We start from the raw sequence: 24,661 nt of genomic DNA on the forward strand, positions 1-24,661 counted from the left end.
AGTTTTTGAACCTTTTAAATGGCATACTTTGCTTACTCTTTTGTATATAAATGTGATCATACATTGTATACTCTTTCATTGTATAATCATACATTATATACCATTGAGCTTTTTTATTTAACTACCGTTTTTGAGATTCATCCTTGTTGCAGGCTTCAGTGTTTGTGTATGTGTTATTACTTCGTAGTACTCTATTCTATGAATTTGTCACAATTTGTTTATCCATTCACCTGTTGGTGGGTATTTGGGTTGTTTTCACTTTGGGCTAATATGAATAAAGCTGCTGTGAACATTCTTGTTTCTTTTGGTAGACACAGGCACTCATTTTCTTTTGGATATATTCCTAAGAGTAGAGTTGTTGGACTATATGGTGCAAATATGTTTTGGCTTTAGTAGATGTATCTAAATAGTCTCCCAAAGTGGTTGAACTAGTTAACCTTCTCACCAACAATTTATAGTAGTGTAGTTATTCTACATAATCCTCCCAATTTGGTGGGTTCTCAAGACCATTCCCAGGTTTAGTGATTTTCTAGGAAGACTCATAGAACTTAGCCTGTAATCGTGCTCATGGCTAAAATTTATTGCAGGAAAATCAGCAAAGAGAAAAGGCACATGGGATGAAGTTTGGAAGAAAAGAGGCTTAAGCTTCCAAAAAGCTTCTCATAGTATAGTTACACAGAGTGCATTTAATTCCTGTTGCAACAAATTGTGACCACATGTGTGAAATGTCGTCTTCCCCGGGAAGCTTGTTAGAGGCACAGCAGTGATCAGTAGGGGCTGGCCAAGTAGGCATCCTTTGCTTAAGCTTAGGGTTAACCATACCAAAATCCTAGACTCCCATAAAGAAAGCAGGTGTTCAGCAAACACCATATTATTTGCACAAACTGTTTAGGCATAGTGAGTCATTTTTATCAGTTCTGGGAATGGTGGAAACCTTCTCAAAATCCAGGTTCTCAGATGCTAGTCAAAGGCCAACTTTGCAAGCAGGTCTTTCTAAGAATGGCAGTCTCCGACCTGCAATGTTAACTCTTTTCTGCACACTTGATGTTTTTGGTCATTTTAATTTTTGCCTTTCTGAAGGGTAGGAGGTAGGATCTTGTGGTTTTACATTTTCCTGAAGCATATAGAGATTTTCATATACTTATTGCCCATTTGTCTATCTTCTTGGTGAAAAGCCTGTTCAAGGCCTTTGGCTATTTTTTTTTTTAAAAGCAGTTGTCTTTTTTTCTTATTACTTTGTAGGAATTCTTCATATATTCTAGATATTAGTCCTTAGATACTTTTATTGCAAGTATTTTGTTGCTTATCTATTCACTTTCTTCTTCCTCCTCCTTCTCCTCCTCCTCCTCAAAGTGATTGATAAATCTGTCACTTGTGTATCATTTTATGTGTTGGGAACATTTCAAGTTTTTTCTTCTAGTTATTTTGCAATATACAATACATTGTTGTTAGCCAGTCACCTTACTTTACTATTGAACATTAGAACTTATTCCTTCTGTTTGTACCCATTAGCTAACCTCTCTTCATACCACCCCTCACCAACACACACACACACACGGTTTTATGGATTTTTTTTTTTTTTTTTTTTTTTTTTGAGCCAGGATCTCATTCTGTTGCCTAGGCTGGAATGCAGTGGCATGATCATGGCTCACTGCAGCCTTACCTGCTGGGCTCAAGTGATCCTCCTACATCAGCCTCCCAAGTAGCTGGGACTATTAAGTGCTCACCATCATGCCAGGCTGAGTTTTTCACTTTTAAAATTTTTGTAAAGATGGAGTCTTGCTATGTTGCCCAGGCTGGTCCTAAACTCCTGACCTCAAGCGATCCTCTGTTTCGGTTTCCCAAAGTGCTGGGATTATAGGCATGAGCCACTGTGCCCAGCCTCAATTTCTCTTTTTTTTTTTTTTTTTTTTTTTTGAGATGGAGTCTCGCTGTGTCTCCCAGGCTGGAGTGCAGTGGCTGATCTCGGCTCACTGCAAGCTCCGCCTCCCGGGTTCACGCCATTCTCCCGCCTCAGCCTCCCAAGTAGCTGGGACTACAGGCGCCCACCACCACGCCCGGCTAGTTTTTTGTATTTTTAGTAGAGACGGGGTTTCACCATGTTAGCCAGGATAGTCTCGATCTCCTGACCTCGTGATCCACCCGCCTCGGCCTCCCAAAGTGCTGGGATAACAGGCTTGAGCCACCGCGCCCGGCCACCCAGCCTTAATTTCTTATAAACAATTGGTATTACCAACCATATAAATTTTTGCTAACATGATGGTCAAAAATAGTCTCTCAGTGTTTTAGATTGTATTTTTCTGAATTTTTCTGAAGGCCAGGCTGGTCTACATCACCATTTATTAACAGTGAACACACACATTCACACACATGCTTCTCAACCTCTAGTAATTATTCTAGTTTTACGTAGTTCTTATATCATTTGCTCACAGCATGATAGTTAGGAACACTGTCAGTGGAGTTAGATTGCCTGAGTTCAAATTCCATTTCTGCCACTTAGCATATGTATGACTTGGGGTATACATGTTTTATCTTTCTTTGCCTTAGTTTTTTCAACTATAAGTTCATAGTACTTCCTACATCATTTAAATGACATGGTACCTGATAAGTGATTAACATAATGTCTAATTCAAAATAAACAATTTTTAGCTATTATTCTTCTGAAGACATTTTCTTACATAAGTGGCTATTATTGCCCCTCAAGATGCAAGGATTACTTAGTTTTTGTAACTAGTCTTTATATTCTGAAATGGGTTGATGAATTATAATATTTGTAAAGGGAGTTGTGTGCTTTGCATTATATCCCTCAACTTGGATTTTTTGTGGTATATGAAAATATGCTTTAATAGTTATGAATTTTAGTAAAGTACCAGGTATAGTGAAGTAAATAATAATTTGAAACATGAATTCTGTTAACTTTATTATCCATGCTTATATTGTTTCTTTGCCAGGTATAATTTAGTAGGTTTGGTTTTTGTTCTGTTTTTGATAGCCCTTATGCTATTTGCTTTATTATACCTTTTTAAAAGTAAGTTAGAATTTAGGTTTTTCGTGATTAAATTTTAGTATTAGAACAGAATCTTCTAATGCTAGAAACCAAGTATATAAGTGCATATTTGTTCCTTTTTTTTTGAAGACAGGGTCTCGCTCTGTCACCCAGGCTGGAGTGCAGCGGTGCGATTGTGATCTTGGCTCACTGCAGCTTCTGCCTGCTGGGTTCAAGTGATTCTTGTGCCTCAGCCTCCTGAGTAGCTGGGATTACAGGTGCCTGCCACTAAGCCTGACTAATTTTTGTATTTTTAATAGAGATGGGATTTCACCATGTTGGCCAGGCTGGTCTTGAACTCCTGACCTCAAGTGATCTGCCCACCTTGGCCTCCCAAAGTGCTGGGATTACAGGCTTGAGCCATCGCCCCTGACTCCAAGTGTATATTTGTTCTAACCTTCCTATGGAGAATGCAGTAGGTATTGAGGTCTTGTATAGACCTGGGTTTTAGGATCTAGCAGAACTGGATTAATATCCTTCATCACCATTTATTAACAGTATTGCTAGTACAAGCTATGTTTCCTTTCTGAGCCTTGTTTTTCTCATCTTAAAACACAGAAATAGATTAATTTCCATATTCTAGAATTTTTTGCAAATGGAATAACATTTTTTGTGTGTATTCTTTCAACATAATTATCTTGAGATTCACAACTGTATGTATCAATAGTTCATACATTTTTAGGTTTAGTAGTTTTCCCTTGCATAGATATACAACAGTTTGTTTATCCATTCACTCTTAATGGACATTCCAAAAATAATGGGCATAAGGAAATTTCTGAGGTAATGAATATATTCAGTATCTTGATTGTGTGATTATTTCATGGGGGTATAAACACACACATATGAAAATTTATCAAATGTGCCTTTAAATTTTATTGTATGTTGATTATACTTCTAAAAAGTTGTTTAGGGCTGGGAGAGGTCACTTACGCCTGTAATCTGGGAGGCACTCTGGGAGGCCGAGGCAGGTGGATCACCTGAGGTCTGGAGACCAAGACGAGCCTGGCCAACATGATGAAACCCTGTCTGTACTACAAATACAAAAATTAGCTGGGCATGGTGGTGCATGTCTGTACCCCAGCAACTGGGGAGACTGAGACATGAGAATTGCTTGAACCCAGGTGAGCTGAGATCATGCCACTGCACTTCAGCCTGGGCGACAGAGTGAGACTCTGTCTCAAAAAAAAAAAAAAAGAAAAAAAAAAAGTGTTTTTATTTTTTTTTTTTTTTTTTTTGAGACGGCGTCTCGCTCTGTCGCCCAGGCTGGAGTGTAGTGGCTTGATCTCGGCTCACTGCAAGTTCCGCCTCCCGGGTTCATGCCATCCTCGTGCCTCAGCCTCCCGAGTAGCTGGGACTACAGGCACCCACCACCACACCCGGCTAATTTTTTTTATATTTTTAGTAGAGACGGGGTTTCACCGTGTTAGCCGGGATGGTCTCGATCTCTTGACCTCGTGATCCGCCCGTCTCGGCCTCCCAAAGTGCTGGGATTACAGGCGTGAGCCACTGCGCCCGGCCAAGTGTTTCTATCTTGTTCTAACACATCTGCAGTTTTAAAACCCTACTTCTTTATCTGTTTAATAAATATTGAATTCTTAAAAAGCAATAATAGTTTATATTATTCTAATTTGTTCAGGATTAAATCACATATCATATTTGAAAGCACTTGGCATGTAAGTGTTCAGCAAAGGTTAATTTTTTTTTTGTATCCTTTCTCCTTCCAGATTTTAATTAGTTCTAGTCCCTTCCCCCACCTCTTTTTTTTTGACTCAGGGTCTCACTCTGTTGCCCAGGCTGAAGTGCGGTGGCTCAGTCATAGCTTACTGCAGCCTCAATTTCCCAGGCTGAAGTGGTCCTCCCACCTCAGCTTCCTAAGTAGCTAGAATTATAGGCGCCCACCACCATGCCCAGCTACTTATTTAATTTTTTGAGAGACAGGGTCTTACTTTATTGCCCAGGTTGGAGTCCCTGTTTTTAATAAGCTAATTGTACATTTGTTTCCTTGGTTTGACTGGGTTAATAAACAGTCTGAAAAAGTTATTTTGGAAGCCGAGGCTGCTGCTTTCCTGAAATAAAAATAATACTTTTTAAATTTAGTGCTTTATTTTTCTTCAAAGGCCTGTGCTCCCTCCCTTATTTCAGATGCTTGAATTTTCACATTTGAATGTATAGTCTAAATCTGGATTGACTTACTCTTCTTTCAATGTACATTTTATGTATTTAGAAATTAATTTTTATATTTTGCCTTTAGGTAAATCTAGGCAAAATTTTCATCCATTTTACTTTCTTATTTTAGGTTAATTTTATTTGAATTGTAATCATTATAAGTGTACTTATATGAAATGGTTGGAATTCAAAATGATCCCAGTTGAAACCAATGTAATTTCAAGCTTTAGAAGTTGGTTCAAAATATGCCATTAATCAGTTGCCTCTTCACTGAAAAATAATAAGACTTTATGTAGTTGCTTCATAAGAATTCAAACATACTTCTGTGTTCCATTTATGTAGACTTAGGTCACAACATAAAATACATGGCTAGAAAAAGTTTGAAGACTTTACCCCAATGTACTAGAGCCAGGGCTAGAAGAAAATGTCCTTAGCCAGTGGATTGGAACCAAGCTAGTAATTCTTTTGTGTGTGTGTGTGTGTGTGTGTGACGGGAGTCTTGCTCTGTTACCGAGGCCTGAATGCAGTGGCGTGATCTCAGCTCACTGCAACCTCCACCTTCTGGGTTCAAGCGATTATCCTGCCTCAGCCTCCTGAGTAGCTGGGATTACAGGCATACACCATGCCTGGCTAATTTTTGTATCTTTTTTTTTTTTTTTTTTTTTTAAGTAGAGATGGAGTTTCGCCATGTTGGCCAGACTGGGCTTGAACTCCAGACCTCAAGTGATCTGTCTGCCTCAGCCTCCCAAAGTGCTGGGATTACAGGCTTGAGCCATGATGCCCAGCCTCAAGCTAGTAATTCTTAAAGTCAGCATTAAACTGATGTCCTGGATTCTCTTTTCTGTTTGCTGCTTGGTAGTTTTGCCACTTGGTGATCCTGGGCAAGGCGCTTTATCTCTGCGTCTCATTTTCATCACTTGCAAAATTCCCTGACCCCTCTCAGTGATCCCATGGGTCCTGTATATAAGAAAGCTTTGGGCATATTCAGAAACAGTATATGTGAAAATGTATGGCCCACATGCAACTTGCTGTTTATTCTCCTCTTTATCATGTTCTTCTATACTTACAGGTGGCTCAAATTTCCAAGTGGGAGAGATAGTCAGTGTCCTCTCAATATCTCTTTCTTTCTCTCCCATCCTGTGATTTCAGGGCTGTAGGCCAATGAAATGTAGCCCCTTCTTAGTAGAAAGAATGAAGGCCTCTGCTCTTGAGTATACTCCTTCATAAGAGACTGAATATAATTTGTGAACTTGACTGAAATACTTTGAGAAGTATACTGACCCTTATTCAAAAAGAAAGTAGGAAGCTTATAATATAATCTAAGTATTTTGTCTTTAATTGCTAGTATGTCTTGAGCATGTGCCAGGATCTCTTCTTCACAGCAGTGAGTCACAAGAGGGTTGAGTGATTGCCCAAGGTCACAAAGCTGGGATTCAAACACATAGCATATAGTTTTTGGAGCCCAAGCTCTTAACCAGTATATAATACTAGTTACTAGTTGCTATTCAACCCTAAATCTCAGTGTGAGATTCTTGCTTAGTACTTGCAGGATAATTAAAAGTGATGCACGTTCATTGTAGAGAAAAGAAAATAAAAACTCATACTTCTATAGCCAGAGATGATCATTGTTAGAGCAATTTTTTTTTTTTTTTTTTTTTGAGATGGAGTCTTACTCTGTTGCCGAGGCTGGAGTGCAGTGGCTCCACCTCAGCTCACAGCAAGCTCCACCTCCTGGGTTCATACCATTCTCTCAACTCAGCCTCCCAAGTAGCTGGGACTACAGGCACCCGCCCCCACGCCTGACTAATTTTTGTTTTTGTATTTTTAGTAGAGACGGGGTTTCACTGTGTTAGCCAGGATGGTCTCAATGTCCTGACCTCATGATCCGCCCGCCTCGGCCTCCCAAAGTGCTAGGATTACAGGCGTGAGCCACCACGCCCGGCCCTGTTAGAGCAATTCTTTCCCATTGTTTCTATATCAAACCATTTCTATTATAATTAAAATTTTGTTGCTACTAGTGACGGCATATATAATAATATCGTTAGGACTTCATTTCTTTGTCAGTAACAGGCAGGAAAATGTTGCTTAGTGGACCCAAATTCCTTTGTCTTTTACTATCAATCCTTGTCAAGGGAAACATGGTAATCTTACCTGTGATGGGGAGAAAGCCTGAAAGTGATATTTATTTTTCTTAATTTGTTCCTTTTTTAATGTAAGTTCTAAAAAACTTAGGCATTTCTCTGGATTTTTAAAAATACTCATCTTGTGACTGCTAGAGCTGAAATGATTGTTGTCTTTATTCTATTTTTATGGTACTTCTTTTTCTAAAAAGGACTGTTTGTGAGCTTTGTCCTTTTGTGCTTCACAGGAACCAGCACCTATGACAGAAGATCTGCTAGAAGAGCAGTCTGAGGTTTTAGCTAAATTAGGTACATCGGCAGAAGGGGCTCACCTCCGAGCACGCATGCAGAGTGCCTGTCTGCTCTCAGATATGGAGTCTTTTAAGGTGGGTCACACTTGCAGAGCTCTGGGGTCTATTTTGAGCTATTCTGGGATGAAACTGTGAAAGTCACTCTGTAAAGTGGTATAAAGGCGAATGTCTTTTTGTTAAGTGTTTGGATTTCATTAGTAGTTCAGCACTCTGCCACCATCCCCCCAGAGGACATAGTCATACTTGTTTCTGAAGTTTTAAAAAAGCAAAGATCCAGTGTTATTAATAGTTGAAGGTTGAGAATAGAATCATTCTTATATGTGAATTGCAGTGGTTTCTTTGTGTTCAGCCAATTTAATGAAGACTTTTAGGAAACTTAGGATTTAACATGGGTCACTTCACTCAGCGAACTTTTGAGTACCTATTGTGTGCCTTGCACTGTGATTAGATGAGTTAAGAAATACAGTGCTTACCCTCAATTACAGTCAATTGAGGTTGTGGGAGGAGATATGTAAGGAATTGTCATGAGTTCTCTTATGAAGACAGGGTCAAAAAGACTGACTCTGCTGAGTAGGTCATGAAAGGTTTCTCAGAAGAGTCACTATTTCAGATGAGTAGGCATTTGCTATCTGAAGAATATTTTAGGGTTGGATATAGGTCAGTATTTCGAACATATAGGATTCAGGGAATGGTGACATTTGGCTTATTAGCTTAAAAACTAGGAATGAAGAAAGGACTTTTATTTTTGAAAGCAAAGGCAAGTCCACGTATATTTTAAAACCCCAAGTGGGTAGCCCCATGGGCTACAGGGCTTCCTTTCCTACTGCTGATAGTCTGAACTATCCCCAGGCCCAAACTTCCCTCTTTAACCTGTGGTGGCCTCCACCTTCCCAATCCATTGCCCCTACTCAGTCTTGCTTCTGTACTGTTTAGGCCAGTGTGAGTTTGATTTTTCTCTGAAACACTTCTGTATTATTTTTAAACATAAACACTCCACAAACACCTATGCCACTTTCATCCTTTTTAAGTGACAGTAAAGGGAGCCTTTTGTTTCCTGCTTATTTTACCCATCTTTACTAAATGAAAAACTCTTCAGTGAACCTCTTAAGAGCTGTATGGTTTCCTTGGAGACTAAAATGATACAGAAAGTCTGCAAGTTCTACACTGCCATGTGACAAGAAAGAGATGAGTTGCTTTAAAACAATTAGTTGGTACAGTGGATAAAGAGAAGCCAGTTGGCTCTTGGGGCACATGTCAGACCAAAAGGTAGAGAAGGGAATTGACTTAAGGTGTGTATGCACAGCAGGAAATACCAGCCTCCGCAGCAGTAATTTTCCATCTGACCTCTAGCTGCCTTCAGAGTCATCTGTCCCTATCCTGCTGCAGTGTCTTTGCAGAGGCATGCATGGGAGGACATTCCAAATAGGAACTGTGAAAGTTTTTCCCCGCGGAAACATACTAGTCCCTCTTGGTAAGGTTCTATATAGTTCCTCTAACACTGCCCTTCAGCAAAACTGTGATTCATTAGACTATTTTGGGCTAACCTGGGTACCTACAAATCTTTCTTGACATTGTTTTCACCAGAAAATAGACAGTAATTTAAATAGTCAACTTACATACATGCCCTTATGTCAAAATCAGATAATACATTTAAGGAAATACGTAGTTATTCTAAAACAGATATGGTTGCCTTTACTTTTTGTATAGGGATGAGTTAGTATTAGGGGCTATTGAGAGTTCCCAGAGTATTGGAAACATACTAATATGGGCCTGGGCACCTACACCTACACCTCAGAATTCCAGAAGGAGAGGGTGGATTCTGGAGCATGCCCTTGTGGTACGTACCTTTAACAATAAAGAGAAGATAAGCTCAAGTGAGCCTTGGCCTTCTGTTGGTAGCTGTGTTCAGCCTGGTATAGTAAGGACAACCAGAAGGAAGAATTTTGGTATGAAATGCCTTTCTTTAATACAATCTATAGTGTGTGAGTGAATATTATTTTCTTTTGAAGTTTATGCTCTTTACTCCAGGCCTCTGGTTTCCTAGGATGTTTTCATGTGGGTATGATGTTGACTGACTAAGATCTAGATCTTTGTACATGAATCCTGAGTCACCCAGTATCATGAAATAATCTTGACCCACTGCTTTTGCCATGGACTGTATCATAACCCTTTTATGTTTGTGTTGTTGACAGTCAGTGAAGGATCTTCTAGGGGATATGCCCTGAGGGGTATATCCTAAGATGGTAGGGATAGTCATGCTGGTAGCCCTTGAGCCCAGTGAGGAGAAACTGGTAGTTTTACTCTTCATATTTAAGACAGAACATTCTCATCATGGTAGTTTTCATGCCCATCCTTAGGACTCTACTAGTACATCACTGGAACACTTGCAGAAAGACCTCTGTGCCTTACCACAAACACTGGGAAGCCTCGTCTTTTTTTCCAGGCTTGAAGTTAGAATCACTGAAAAGTTTTTGGCATACATCATCATTAGTCCTATAGAACTATCCACCGAGTAAACTTTAATCAGTTTGGTTCCAGAAGCGTGAAAAACAGTAGTTTGAATTCCAGCTGCTTAACAGCACAAAACCGATTAATTTGATGGTAATTTGTTATATAAAGTATAAGAATTTGATGGCAGAATAGAACAGTTTTGAGGTTAGCTGATATTTATTGCAGAACCAGTGTTGATTTATTGAGGAAAAGAAGAACAGAACTTTTCCATCATTGTGTTATTCTGATCATGTGGTATATTATTTAATTTTTACTTTTCTTAGTATTGAGTAGTCATTATATTGTAATATTAAACTAAGTTGTATAACACATAATGTGTTTAAGGAAATGATTTTCTCTTTACATCGAGTTTTTATATCCAAATTCATTGAATGAAAATGTTTTCGTTTACTAAGTTATATAGCACATAATATGTTTAAGAAAATGATTTTCTCTTTACATCGAGTTTTTATATCCAAGTTCATTGAATGAAAGTGTTTTATTTTTCTATAAAGCTGAGAAAATAAAAATAAAATTATTTTGGTACTTTAACATCTGACCTGTTTTAAAGGTGACATCCAAATTCATTTTACATATTAGATTGTAAAGATTAGATAGGCTTTTTTTTGAAAATACAATTTTGCAAACAGGCTTATCAGTAACTGTTGATTTTCGTTTGATTCTGCTGAATTTTTTGGTCTTATTTTAGGCAGCTAATCCAGGTTGCTCCCTGGAAGATTTTGTGAGGTGGTATTCACCCCGGGATTATGTTGAAGAGGAGGTGATCGATGAAAAGGGCAACGTGGTGCTGAAAGGAGAACTGAGTGCCCGGATGAAGATTCCAAGCAATATGTGGGTAGAAGCCTGGGAAACAGCTAAGCCAGTTCCTGCTAGAAGGCAAAGGAGACTCTTTGATGATACACGGGAAGCAGAAAAGGTAATTGAGATTTGAGTCTCTAATACTAAAATGCAAATTACTGTTCTTGCAATTTAGGAATTCACTGTCATAGACATGAGAGCTCTGGACACACTTGAGGTGCAAAGCATTGAAATTCAATGAGCCTTTTATATATCTACTTTCACATTTAAGGTTCTAGAACTAGTTGCAAATAGGGCAAATAACAGACATGCATAGTTTAAACAGACTGCTTACCATTGAACTGTCTCACAGTATATGTTAAAAGTGTTAAAAATGGGTATGTCCTTTAAGCTAGCAGTTTCCATTATTACCACAACATTTATTAAGGAAATAATGAGAAATTGTATACAAAGACCTATGTATATGAATGATGTTCAACAAAGTTCTTAAGTGAAAAAGTAGAAACAACCAAAGTTTCCAACAACGGGGACTTGGTTCAATAAATTATGGTATATACCTTAGCGGCCAGCTTTGCAGCAGCTATTAAAAAACATTTGGAGTTATGGAGAATATAATGGCACCTGCCTGATATTGAATTGCCCTGCACACCTTCCTACCTCCTCCAGCCCGCCAAAAAAGTCCCATGAAATCAATAAGTAAATAAATCCATGCATTCAGCATTACTAAGAGACAGAAATTTCAATGACCTTCAAATTAACAGTAAATAGAAATAAACCAAATTCCAGTGGAGCTCCCACTGCTATAAGTCTATGTAGATATAGTGAGTAGGGGGCAGGAAAAGACAAAGAGCCAAGAGATACAGAAGACTTAGATGAAACACAAAGTCACCCCAGAAAGAGAGAGCCTAACACTACATGCCGAAACACTGAACACAGGTAGGGTTTGCTAGTTCACAGCACTTGCCACAGGGAAGGGGCTTGAATGTAAACAGGACTAGAAATGGAGCCTTGGAGAAGATCAGATACACAAAGAAGCAGTGGATGGGAATGATGGGAAAAAAGGAAATAAGAGGGGAAAATTAAGGATCTTGCAGAAATGAAAGGAAAACAAGACAACCAGCCTCCCTCACCCCCCTCTGTCCATTAAAGAAACTTCAGAAGAGGGGACTTTGAAGCTATTTGTGATATTACTAGGAATGGAATAGAACAGACCGTATCCATATAAAACTACTTTACAAAACAGAAAATGAAAATCAGATCATTTCAGCTAATGAAAATATTTCCCAGAAAATCAGTCACAAAACAGAAGAAAATTGTAACATAACATTCGAAACTGAATCAGATATCCTCAAACAGTTAAGGAGGATATGAAAAAACCATGTTTAATAAGAAATACTAAAATCAAGAACAGAGATGGACCAAAAAAAACCCACAAAGAAATGAAACCGCAACTGATTTAGCTCAGGATAGAAGTAAAAGAAAAAAAGACAACCATATAAAAAATGAAGACTAAATTACAGGAGGCCCAAAAGAGAATAGATTTATATTTAAAATTTATAAAAGGCATTGAAGAAAAGTGGGAAACAACCAAGAGGATGAAAATGAGATATAGCAGTAAAGAAATTGAAGAGAAAGTAGTATAAATGAAAGACAAGAAAAGTAGGAATATTCAATTCATTAGTTTCCTTTTAAGGAGAAAAATCAGAACACTAAGACAGAACTAATACAGTCCTATGGCTTAACAAAGAGGATGCATTTTGAGAAGCTCCTCGTTAGGCAGTTTTCTCGTCATGGGAACATCATAGCGTGTACTCATACAGACCCAGATGGTATAGCCTACCACTTACTTAGGCTAGAAAATTAATGGAATACAAACTTTCTATTAAACAATATGGGTGAAAGGGGAAAATACAAATTGAAAGTACGGAATTTTTGCAAAACAATGAGAATGAAAACACTACATATGAGAACCTATAGGCTATACTTAAGAAATTGAGGAAAGGAACTTTCATAGCCCTAACACCTATATCAGTAAAAACAAAAGAATGAAAATAAATGAATTAAATTCCTAACTAAAAACCCGAGGAAAAAAAAGTCAAATCAAAAGGAAACAAAAGGAAGCAAATGAAAAGGAGAGGGTGGTGAAAACAGATGAAATGAATGAGTTCAATCTAGTTCTTTTAAAGTCAACAAAATAGAGAAGCCATTAGCTAATTTAATCAAGAAAAAAGGGGAAAGCACATATGTAAAATAAAATAAATGACAAAAAGGGCACATATTAATAACTACTGATACAGAGGAAATGTGTTAAAAATACTGCTTTGCACATCTCTGTGTATGTAAATTTGAAAACCAAGTTGAATTAGACAATTTCCTAGGGAAATTCCTACCAAAAATAGAATTTATATCAAAACCAACCCCAGTAAAAACAGAAAGTATAAACAGACAAATTTTCATAGAGACAATTATCAAGGAACTGCCACATTAAAAAGAACCAGGCCCAGATAGTTTCACAGGGAAATTCAACTAAATATCAAGAAACCATATAGTCTCAATGCTACATAAATTATTTCAACACATGATAATTGGAGGAAATTTTCCAACTTCTATGAAGCAACTATAACATTGGTACCTAAACCTGATAAAGATAGCATATCTTTAAAAATAGCAGACCAATAATACTTAAGAAATTTAATGCAAAATCTGAAGTAAACAGACTCTAATATCATTTTAAGAACATAATACATGTTGATCAAATATGAGATGATTATTTAGAAGTCTGTTTATATAATTTGCTTCATTAATAGGTCTAAGCAGAAAATTATATCATTATCTCCATTTGTGCTGAAAAAACTTTTGATACATTTAACTTAAAACTCTTGGGAAAAGAGTGGAATAGATGGCTACTTCCTTAAAATAAGAAAACATATAGAAACTTTAGTCCTAAACACAGCATCTTAATTGGGGAAGCCATAGGGGGTCACTAAGGTCAGGAACAAAGTAAGGATGCCTGCCATCTCCACTGCCAATCAAAATTGTTCTGCAGTTATTAGCTAGTGTAATTAGCAAGAGAAAGCGGAGTTATGGGAGTTGAAAGAAGAACTCTGTTTGCAGTGATAGGACTGTAAATTGGAAAATTCAAAAAGTCAATGTTAAAACTAATGAAAACAGAAGAATCCTGCAAGGCAGCAGGATATATAGTTAACATACAGTAATCAGTAGCATTCATATACACTAATAACCATTTAGAAGATCTAAATATAATTTTCATTGTAAGGGGAAAAAAGGTAAAATGCTTAACAGAAAATGTTTGAAATCTTAATGAAGAAAATAAAATGCTTCTCAAAAACACACTTGAACAATAGAAAGATAGCCCTCAGACTCCTAGGCTCAAGTGATTCTCCTGGCCCAGTTTCCCTAGTAGCTAGGACTACAGGTGAACACCATGATGCCCGACTAATTATTTTTCTTAATTTTTTATAGCGATTAGATCTCACTGTGTTGCCCAGGCTGATCTTAAACTCCTGGCCTGAAGCAATTCTCCTGCCTCAGCTTCCCAACGTGCTGGGATTACAGGTGTGAGCCACTGTGCTATAACCTGTGCTTTACTTATTCTAAAAAATAAATCAACAAGGATGGAAAGAGGAAAAATAACCTAAACCTGAAAGCAAGTTGAGACACATTAATCCAGCTGTATTTTAAATAAGTAACATAACCACACCGACAGGGATTGGTGAAGGGAGGATGGAAAATCTAATCCAAGTGATTTATGGACACATCAAATGTGTTTGACTCTATACTCTCAGTTGTGGTGGAGGATGGGACTACAAAAATATCTTGAGGTCAGGTGCGGTGGCTCACGCCTGTAATCTTAGCACTTTGGGAGGCCGAGGCGAGTGGATCACCTGAGGTCAGGAGTTCAAGACCAGCCTGCCCAACATGGTGAAACCCCATCTCCACTGAAAATATAAAAGTTAGCTGGGGGTGGTAGCACACGTCTGTAACCCCAGCTACTCAAGAGGCTGAGGCAGGAGAATCGCTTGAACCTGGGAGGCGGAGGTTGCAGTGAGGCGAGATCGCGTCACTGCACTACAGCCTGGGTGACAGAGTGAGACTCCATCGCAAAAACAAAAAAAAAATCTTGAACCCTATTATCTAAGCTTGTTTTTTGTAGTGATATGGATAGAGCAATTCTGAAACTCTTTCAGAAATGCATTATTGGTTGGGCGAAGTGAGTAACTAAATGTGTTGGTGTTGTTGGAAGTCAGAATTTCTTACTGCGGAAGTGAGATGCAAATATGAAATGAAGGAAGGCAAGGAAGAACCCAGTGTCAATGAATTGGAATTGGAGGTATTGGTGTGGACTTACGGGTTTTTAATATATGGATAGGTGTGTGGACATAGTAAGTATTTGTGTGTACGCATATATACAAGCAAACATTCCCCGGCTTTCTTCTGAAAGAGTCTAGAAGCACTGACACCCTCATAGCAGTGAGCACACGTAGCTTGATTTTTTTTTACACATTCCTTGTGGTTACTTTTAGTAACCATGCTTTCCTCAGAAAAATGACTGATTTCAAGGTTGAGGCAAGGAAGGTACAAGATGAACCTGGAACATCCTGGATTGCTAGACAGTAAGGGAAGTGCTTTTAAAAAAGATGGGGGCATTTCATAGAGAGCTAACTTGAAGGGACTCACTCACATTGGCCAAATCTGGGACAATTTGAGTTCTAAATATTTAAGGACAGGAATGATTATAAACCGTTGGAAAAAACAGGAATTCTTGGAACCATATTGATAATTAATGGATAAACAAAGAACTAGAGGAAAGGGGAGGTCATTTCCTACAGAAAAAAGATGATTGGTAAATGTAGAGGATACGTTGGACTTGGAAGTCTTCATTTTGTAACCATGTTCATAGTAAAGATTGGTTCAGCAAGAATCATGAATAGATATTAAGTCTAGGTGGAAATTTGAAGAGCATCATCTTGCATGATTTTTAAGTGTTTCTCTATAGAATGCGTCTGCATTGCAAGGAAAGTGGAGAAATAGGACAGTATCTCCAAATTAACATCAGAAATGAGGAGTAAATGGAGATCGTACACATTGGGCTGTGATACTCTGACGTACCCAATACCACTTATATGCTATTTGGTCTAGGCATGTAAAATCTGAGTCTAATTGTGAGGGAACATTAGATGAACCCAAAATGAGGAACATTCTATTTTTAAAAGAGTTTGAAAAAAGAAAAATTTGCACAATTTTGGGAGCATATTAAAGACACGTGAGCCAACTGAAATCAGAATTCCCAACTGGCCAAGACTGAAACAGTTTGAACAACAAAATAAAATAATATTGGATTGTAACTCAGAGTACAAAATAAGTATCCTTGAGTTCATACTGATAAAAATAATTGATTGGATATATAAATTAATGGGACAGAAGAGACAAATCTCCTGTGCAGAATTCTAAATGTATCTAGATACTCCACCCTCAAGGAGGTGAAGCTAATTCCCACTTCGCAAGTGTGTGCTGCACGTAGTGCATTCCTCCCAGAGAGTACAGTGCACAGAGAGGGGAAAAGGAGTGGCGTTACAGGGCAGCAACCCAACTGACACTGTCTCAGCCAGGTGATGAAGGTTAACATCCACAGGCTAAGCCATACTGGCAGTATGTACTCTTGACATGATGTGATGACAGTGGCACTTTACCTCTCTGGTCTTCCTCCCAGAAATACATAACCCAGCTTCATCATGAGCAAAAAACATCAGATAAACCATAATTGAGGGAATTTTTATGAAATACTTGACCAGAACTCAAAACTGTCAAGGTCAGTAAAAACAAGGAACATCTGAGAACTGTCACAGCCAAGAGGAGCCTAGAAATATGACAGCTAAACATAATGTGGTATCTTGAAGGGGATCCTGGAGCAGGAAAATGACATTAGATAAAAACTAAGGAAACCGTGTACATACATACATGCTGACAGCATTTTTCATGACAGCCACAAAATACAATAAACCCAAATGTCTATCAGTGATGAATGGATAAGCCAAATATGGTCTGTCCATGCAATGGAGTATTATTCAGCCATAAAAAGGAATGAACCACTGATATGTGTTACAACATGGATGAACCTTGAAAATATTATGCTACGTGAAAGCCAGAAAACAATGGGCCGCATATTGCATTGTTCCATTTATACGAAAGGTCTAGAATAGGCAAGTCCATAGAGACAGTAAGTTAGATTAGTAGTTGGCAGCAATGGAGATTGGGAAGGGGGGAAATTGGGAGTGGTTGCTTTGGGGTACTGTGTTTCTTTTGGGGGAGATGAAAGAAAATGTTCTGGAATTAGATAATGGTGATGGTAACATAACCTTGCAAATATGCTAAAAACCACTGAAGTTACCCATTTTAAAGTGGTGAATTTTATGCTATGTGAGTTATAGCTCAGTTTTTAGAAACTAAGGAGATCTGAATACAGTATGGAATTTAGTTAGCCATAAAGTTCGGAGGCAGAGGAAACTATACTCAAAACGTCAATGTTGTAAAAAACAGTGAAAAGCTGTTCCAGATTACTTGAGAGTAAAGAGCTATGACAACTAAAGGCAATGGATGATCCTTACCAAGATGTGTAGTGGTTGAGGGAAAGGGTCATAAAAGACACATGCGGCCGGGCGTGGTGGCTCACGCCTGTAATCTCAGTACTTTGGGAGGTTGAGGTAGGTGGATAATTTGAGGTCGGGAGTTCGAGACCAGCCTGGCCAATATGGTGAAACTCCGTCTTTACTAAAAATACAAAAATTAGCCGGGCAGTAGTGGCTGCGTGCCTGTAGTCCTCGCTACTTGGGAGGCTGAGGCAGGAGAATCACTTGAGCCTGGGAGGTGGAGGTTGCGGGGAGCCAAGATCGCACCACTGCACTCCAGTCTGGGCAACAGAGAAAGACCCTGTCTCAAAAAAAAAAAAAAAAAGACACATATGGGGTCAGTTGACAAAACTGCAATAAAGATAGTAGATTAGATTACAATTATTTTATCAGTGTTAAATTTATTGTATATAATCAGAATCATTTGCATTTTGATTATATAATAAAATATTTTTAATTTTAGGAAATACACATATTTTGGGATAAGGGACATGAGTATGCGACTTATTCTGAAATTATTTGAAACAAGTTTATGTCTGTAGTGTGTACACACACGAGAGCAGAGAAAGAGCAAGGGGTCCAGAACAGGAGGGAGACAGTTCATATGTGAATCCAGGTAAAGGGTAATAACATATTTCGTGTTGTTCCTGCAAATTTGTTTTCCTGTGAATTAAGGAAAACAAAATTCAGAAAGGCAGGTGTTAGCAAGGAGGTACAACAGAGGGAACTCATTACTCTAGATAAGAATGTAAATCTATTGAAACATTTTGTAGGGTAATTATCTTGTACATTTCCTACTTCAATTTTTAGGTATATATCCTAAAGTAATTGTTGTACATGTGCCATTTGCACCAGGAAATATGTGCGATAATGTATTAGGAGCATTATTTGTTATAGCCAAAAACTGAGGAGCTATCCACTATTAGTGTAGGAACATTTTAACACAGCAGTGAAAATGAGTAAACTGTGGCATATTGGAATGGTATACGAATATCAAAAACAATACTGAATAAAAAAAGCAACTCACTGAAGGGTATAAACAGAAACATTCCATTAATATAAAGGTCAAAAGTAGACAAAAGTAAACAGTATATTATTTAAGGCTACATATGTGAAAGAAAAAAACTATAAAGAAAAGCAAAAGAATGATTTGTAGTTAATTCTGGGGATGGAGGGTACACAGGAGGACTTGGAAAAGCCTGGTAACATTCTGTTTCCTAAGCTGGTGTTTTCTTTAAACTATTTCTAATACTCTAGTATGTACATTTCTTAATTTAAAGAAGTTTCAAATCAGACAAAACTCTCCAAGCCAAAAAAAAAAAAAAAAGAAAGTCTACCACAAGTCATTAAATAAACAAAGCAAATAATAAAACAGTATGTAAGTTATTAATTTTTGTTAAGAAATTACATATGCATCTGCATCTCTGTGTTTAAATGGACATACAAGTAGTTTGCGAGGATAAACATGAAAATGTGGTTTTGGGGAATTAGGATTTCAGGAAAATTTCTGCATCACCTGTATTTTTTAAATTTTGAAGTCCATGAGCATTTATCAGTCAGACTCACATTATGAGATTATACTTCTTAAAATTTCGTTTATTGATGTAAAAGAATTACACATATTTATAGGGTTATACTTCTTTTATCTTTACTACTGTCAAATAAGTAGCCCAAAGGTAGGGTCTGTGTTTTGTACATACTTCTCTGTATTCTTATAATAAGAATTGGAAAAAAAAAACAGAACAACTAAAACCAAAATATGTGTGGAAAGTCACTAACACTGTTTAGAAATATTAAATGAGAAAAGCAGGTTAAAAGGCAGTATTTTACATATACAATATTAGTGCCTTTAGTATGTGTATTCTGTGTCTTAAAATGAAACGCTCCACTGTTAATGATTTTTATCTCTCTGTATTATAATTTATCAGTAGTTTTAATTTTCTTTGTATTTTCCTTATTTGCATGTATTACATATGAAAGCAGGAAAAAAATAGAATATTTGTCATTATTAAAGATTGAAGTTCTGAGGTGCTTTCAGTAACATTATCCTCACCTTTGGGGTGGTGGCTGCCTGCCTGGAGGAGTGCTGTCTTGTTAAGGATTAAGACAAGTGGCTGAGGATTTGCACTTCTATAAGTGGCTGCTTCATCCTTTGACACCTGTGCTGATCATTTGTGTGCGCTGCGCCTCCTTCAGGTGCTGCACTATCTGGCAATCCAGAAACCTGCAGACCTTGCTCGGCACCTGTTACCTTCTGTGATTCATGCAGCTGTACTCAAGGTAAAGGAAGAAGGTAAATGTCATATTTAACTAGTCATTAGTCATTTCCAAAGTGAAAGTATATTTTGCTTAATTTATTTAATGCTGGTTTTAATCTTCTTTAAAATAGAAAGTCTGGAAAACATTTCTTCAGTTAAGAAGATCATAAAGCAGATAATATCCCATTCCAGTAAAGTTTTGCACTTCCCCAATCCAGAAGACAAGAAATTGGAAGTAAGTTTGATGTAGTGTCAGAATCTTGCCAAGTGTTCTCCTCAGTTGGCAAAAATAATTTTTAAGATGCATTTTCAAAGGGCTTTGCTTTTTTGCCATCTCCCAACGTATGCCTCTTCCTTTTCCACCACCAGGAAATCATTCACCAGATTACTAATGTGGAAGCTCTCATTGCAAGAGCTCGGTCACTAAAAGCCAAGTTTGGAACTGAGAAATGTGAACAGGAGGAGGAAAAGGAAGATCTTGAAAGGTAATTGCTATTTGGCTAATTCGGTTTTGTCTGCAGTAGGAAAAGCCACCACTCTCTTAAGAAAAATTGTAATAGGATATTGAGACTCTTTTGTGGTACTCATATATTATTTGAAACAAGCATTGTCTAGAGACAGAAATAATTATTATAGCATTTGACCTCTCCTGTATTTCTGAGTCTCTACCAGGTGTTTCCATTCTTCCCACTTTTAGAAACAGTCTCCTAGAGCCTCCTTTTTTAGGGATTCCTTGGTTTGCTCTTGGAGATGTGGTGTCTGTAATTTCTTGTGGAGGAGCTGTTAACTGTGTTGCTCACCCTGCCCCAAAACTTTGTTTGCAGCTGTTACTATTCCTTGACCTCAGGGTGCAGGTGCTGAAACCATTTCTGCTTACTGTTCCTAGTTGTTTATTTTAAACAAGATTTGTGATAGCAAAGGTACACATCCTATGCACCTTGCAATTATGTTTTGAAAGAGTGACCAGATGGCTTTTCTCAGATGAAGCAAATGATTGGGGCATTCTCTTTATGAGACTCAACACCATTACCAGTGGAGCTTAGATCAGTGTGAGGTCCTGTTCATTTTTTGCCCATGTTATTTGGAAGGGCAATATTGTTTTAATGTGTGATAAAGTGTTTACAAATTAGCTTGTTCAGTGGCTTAAATTTGTCATTTAAAATTTTTCATGAGCCTTTCCATAAGAAATGGCATTATTGATGCTAAATAGTTAATATTGTATGGCAAGGCATTTGCTGTCTTTTAACAAGTTCATGTTTACATTTTATGTCTTTTGTTGAGTGAAGTTTTCTCCCTGACTACTTTGCTCTTGAAAATTTCTTCCTTTTAAATGAGAAGAATAAGCTGTAATCAAGGGACTTGTTTCTAAAATAGTAGTAAGAATTAAGAGCAGGTGGTGCAGGCTTGGTGGCTTTGTGCCTTCAACTCTGTTAGTTCCACCATATGTTATTTGTGACATACTTGGAAGTTCAGTGTTTCCAGCATCTAATGGAACAGTTTACAATTGCGACTTTGCCCAACACAAGTATTTTAAGCATATGTGCACGTGTGCGTGCACACACAGACACACACCCCTTAAAAAAAAACAAAAACAAATATGGATCATTGCTTTTATTGGATAAATGTAACTTAGTTTATATCATACAAAATTTTTTTCATCTTTTATTAACTGTAGCATTTTCTAAGCTAGTCTGAAAAAAATAGACTTTTTTCTTACACTTTGACAGAGATGGGCTTTAAAAATTTTTTATTAACACAGGCGAAAAAGTAGGAAGATTGTCAGTTAAGTCGATAATAATTGCAAATGTCAATCTATCTTGCTGTAAAATTTCACTCCAACTTTGTTGGGTTTAGCCAGTATCAGCTTGAGGATTTGTCCACAAAACTCCTGTGGGAGGATGGACGCCCAGTGGCCTGGACAGCTCACTTTCCATCCTTTCGTTGCCTGTCTCTCTCTCCTAGGTTTGTGAGTTGCCTGCTGGAGCAGCCTGAAGTGTTAGTCACCGGTGCAGGAAGAGGACATGCTGGCAGGATCATTCACAAGCTGTTTGTGAATGCTCAGAGGGTATGTGAGAATCATTATTGACTCCATCATGATCTCTCCAAACCTCTACTGGAGAAGAGGCTGTCTTAGTTCCCACACATGGCTGATCACACTCATGCCACCTGAGTGTAAGCCTGGGCATTGGGTTTGAACACTGAAGAAACAATGACTTCTGAGTCTTTGAAATCCATTTGATTTCCTACATGTTGAATTAAAATGATAAGTATATTCTAGGACCTAAATTTTAAAAATTAGAAGAGTCCAAAATCCATTGTTATAGAAGTTGGCAGGGACTCAGTTAGCAATGGCCAGAGTTGTGCTGTGGGAAAAAAATAGGAACTTTCAAATTAGAATGGAGTTCAGTTTTACCATCTTTAAACCCCATGTGGGGCAAAGTGGATTCACAACTCAGCTTAAATTATAAATATAATTGTGCTTGTAATGGTGAGGAGATCTACCTTTGAGGTTTCCTAGAAAAGAAGAGGAAAAACTTCAGATTTTTAGGGCTATGGAAACAGATTTCAGCACAGAAAGAAAGCCCAGTTTGAAAAATTATCATAACCATTACTCTAGTAGTGAAAGTAAAGGTTTTAAAATTATATAGTATCTTGGTTACTGGTTAAGGGCTCTGGCATCCCACAGATAATTCTCAGTTCAGTGCTCATTAATATTAGGAATTCTGATAAAGGTATGATGTGCACTAATTACACACTTCCCCTTCTGTGGCACTGTGATTACACTAGAATGACCCAGTTGTGAGAGTGTAATTTTCAGAAACAAATAAGAAAAAGAATTTCTGTAGGTCTACACAGGGAATAGCAACTGGCTAATCCCCATAGAGTTGGTCTGGAATACAGCTAGTTAATATATTCAAATTCATAGCCAGATACACCGATAGGAATTCTTAGCAAGAGCTCAAATCTCAGTTTGTTTGTGGGGCAGCTCCTTAAACTTCAGAATTTCAAATGAATAATAGATACTTGCTCTGATTTATTTTGTTTTTGTCTCTGGCATGAAAACAAGAACTGAGTTTGGTTCCACATCTGATAATATCTATCCAGTTCACTACCCAGAAGCTTACAAGCACATTTCCTTGTTAGCCACCCATATGAATGTTCCTCGTATTGCAAAAATTCCTTCCTCTTTGATCATTTTTAAAAAGTGACGTGTTGGCTGGGCATGGTGGCTCACACCTGTATTCCCAGCACTTTTGGAGGCCGAGGTGGGTGGATCACCTGAGGTCAGGAGTTCAAGACCAGCCTGGCCAACGTGGTGAAACCCTGTCTCTACTAAAAATACAAAAATTAGCTGGGCGTGGTGGTGAGCACCTGTAATCTCAGCTACTTGGGAGGCTGAGGCAGGAGAATCACAAGAGGCAGAGGTTGCAGTGAGCTGAGATCGTGCCACTGCACTCTGTCCTAGGCGATAAAACTCCGTCTCAAAAAAAAAAAAAGTTATGTGTTAAGAGGATTTAAAATCTGAAGTATTTATATCTTTAGTCCTGAGACTGTTACTTATTTTAGATAACTGAACAAAATTATTTTCCCCAAAATAGAAATAACCTCCTTACCCCCTCTACTGACTGCAAGTAAAACTTTGACAGTATAGGAAATTTTATATTTATTTATTCACTTTTTTAAATAGAGGGTCTCGCTCTGTAGTCCAGGCTGGAGTGTGGTGGCACGATCATAGCTCACTGCAGCCTTGAACTTCTAGGTTTAAGCAATCCTCTCTCTTCAACCTCCCAAGAGGCTAGAACCACAGGCATGCACCACCACGCCCAGCTAATTTTTGTATTTTTTGTAGGGACGGGGTCTCACTTTGTTGCCCAGGCTGATCTAGAACTCCTGGTTTCACGCAATCCTCCTTCCTCAGCCTCCCAAAGTGCTGAGGTTATACGTGTGTGTGAGCCACCACACCTGGCCTAGAAAATTATAAGAAAATATTAATCACATAATCTCACTACCCATTGATGATTTAACATCTAGTAGATACATATGTATAAATTTTAAAATGGTTATATTATATAATTACTTTGTTATTCTTGTTTTCCACTTAATATACTTATCTTTCAAAATCACTAAATACAGGAACATAGTATGTCATCTTTTAGTAGCCTCATTGTATAGCTAACTCCCTTAATGGCTACTGAAATTGTACCTTCATCTACATTATGTCATTTAAGAAAAAATTTTAAAAGTTTTCAGACCTTGTAGTCAGTGTTTTCAGGGAATTGATAGACTGTCTTAATCAATATAACAAGCATCTGATTGGTTCATTTTTAAACTCAGTACTTAAATGTCTGGCTGAAGTAAAGTGTTAGAATTTATTCATGTAACTTTTATTTTCATTAGCTGATACTTTGTATCAATTTTACTAATTAGTCAAGATTTTAACACATTTTCTTAAAAAAGTTGTGATGTAATTTCACTTGGCATTTTTATAACTTATAGTAATTTTATATATTTATAACTTTTCCTTAAAATTATAAATAGTAATGAGCCTTATGATTACAGGTGTCCCTGGTATGTACATACTTAAATGGAATTCAGCAAATAAATGACTTAACTGAATTTTGCTTCAGACTTGCTAGATTGAATAACTTTTAGGCACCTATTCCTAAATTCACTGGAATATCTATTTTTCAAGCCATGAGCACTTTTTTTTTTTTTTAAGCATTGTAATTCCCAGTAAAAGAGCTAGGTTTTTGTTGGTCATTTCTCCCATTAAATGACATCATATGTCACCTGTTGAGCCATG

General features: G+C 37.6%; 1 protein-coding gene across 4 annotated transcripts in view; it reads left to right on the plus strand.

Moving 5' to 3' along the window:
• Window positions 1-24,661, plus strand: part of RAB3GAP1 (RAB3 GTPase activating protein catalytic subunit 1) — a 109,761-nt gene that overhangs the window by 82,307 nt on the left and 2,793 nt on the right. For 3 of the 4 annotated variants that reach the window (XM_025404558.1, XM_025404559.1, XM_025404561.1), the window contains exons 18-23: window positions 7,581-7,718; window positions 10,843-11,070; window positions 19,796-19,892; window positions 19,989-20,092; window positions 20,227-20,342; window positions 21,820-21,922. In XM_025404558.1, the coding sequence (XP_025260343.1) occupies window positions 7,581-7,718; window positions 10,843-11,070; window positions 19,796-19,892; window positions 19,989-20,092; window positions 20,227-20,342; window positions 21,820-21,922 (786 nt within the window). Of the gene's footprint in view, window positions 1-7,580; window positions 7,719-10,842; window positions 11,071-19,795; window positions 19,893-19,988; window positions 20,093-20,226; window positions 20,343-21,819; window positions 21,927-24,661 lie in introns of all 4 variants that reach the window. The other variant, XM_025404560.1, reaches the window with a different exon arrangement.

Source organism: Theropithecus gelada, chromosome 12 (genome assembly GCF_003255815.1).
Source record: "Theropithecus gelada isolate Dixy chromosome 12, Tgel_1.0, whole genome shotgun sequence".
NCBI lineage: Eukaryota > Metazoa > Chordata > Mammalia > Primates > Cercopithecidae > Theropithecus > Theropithecus gelada.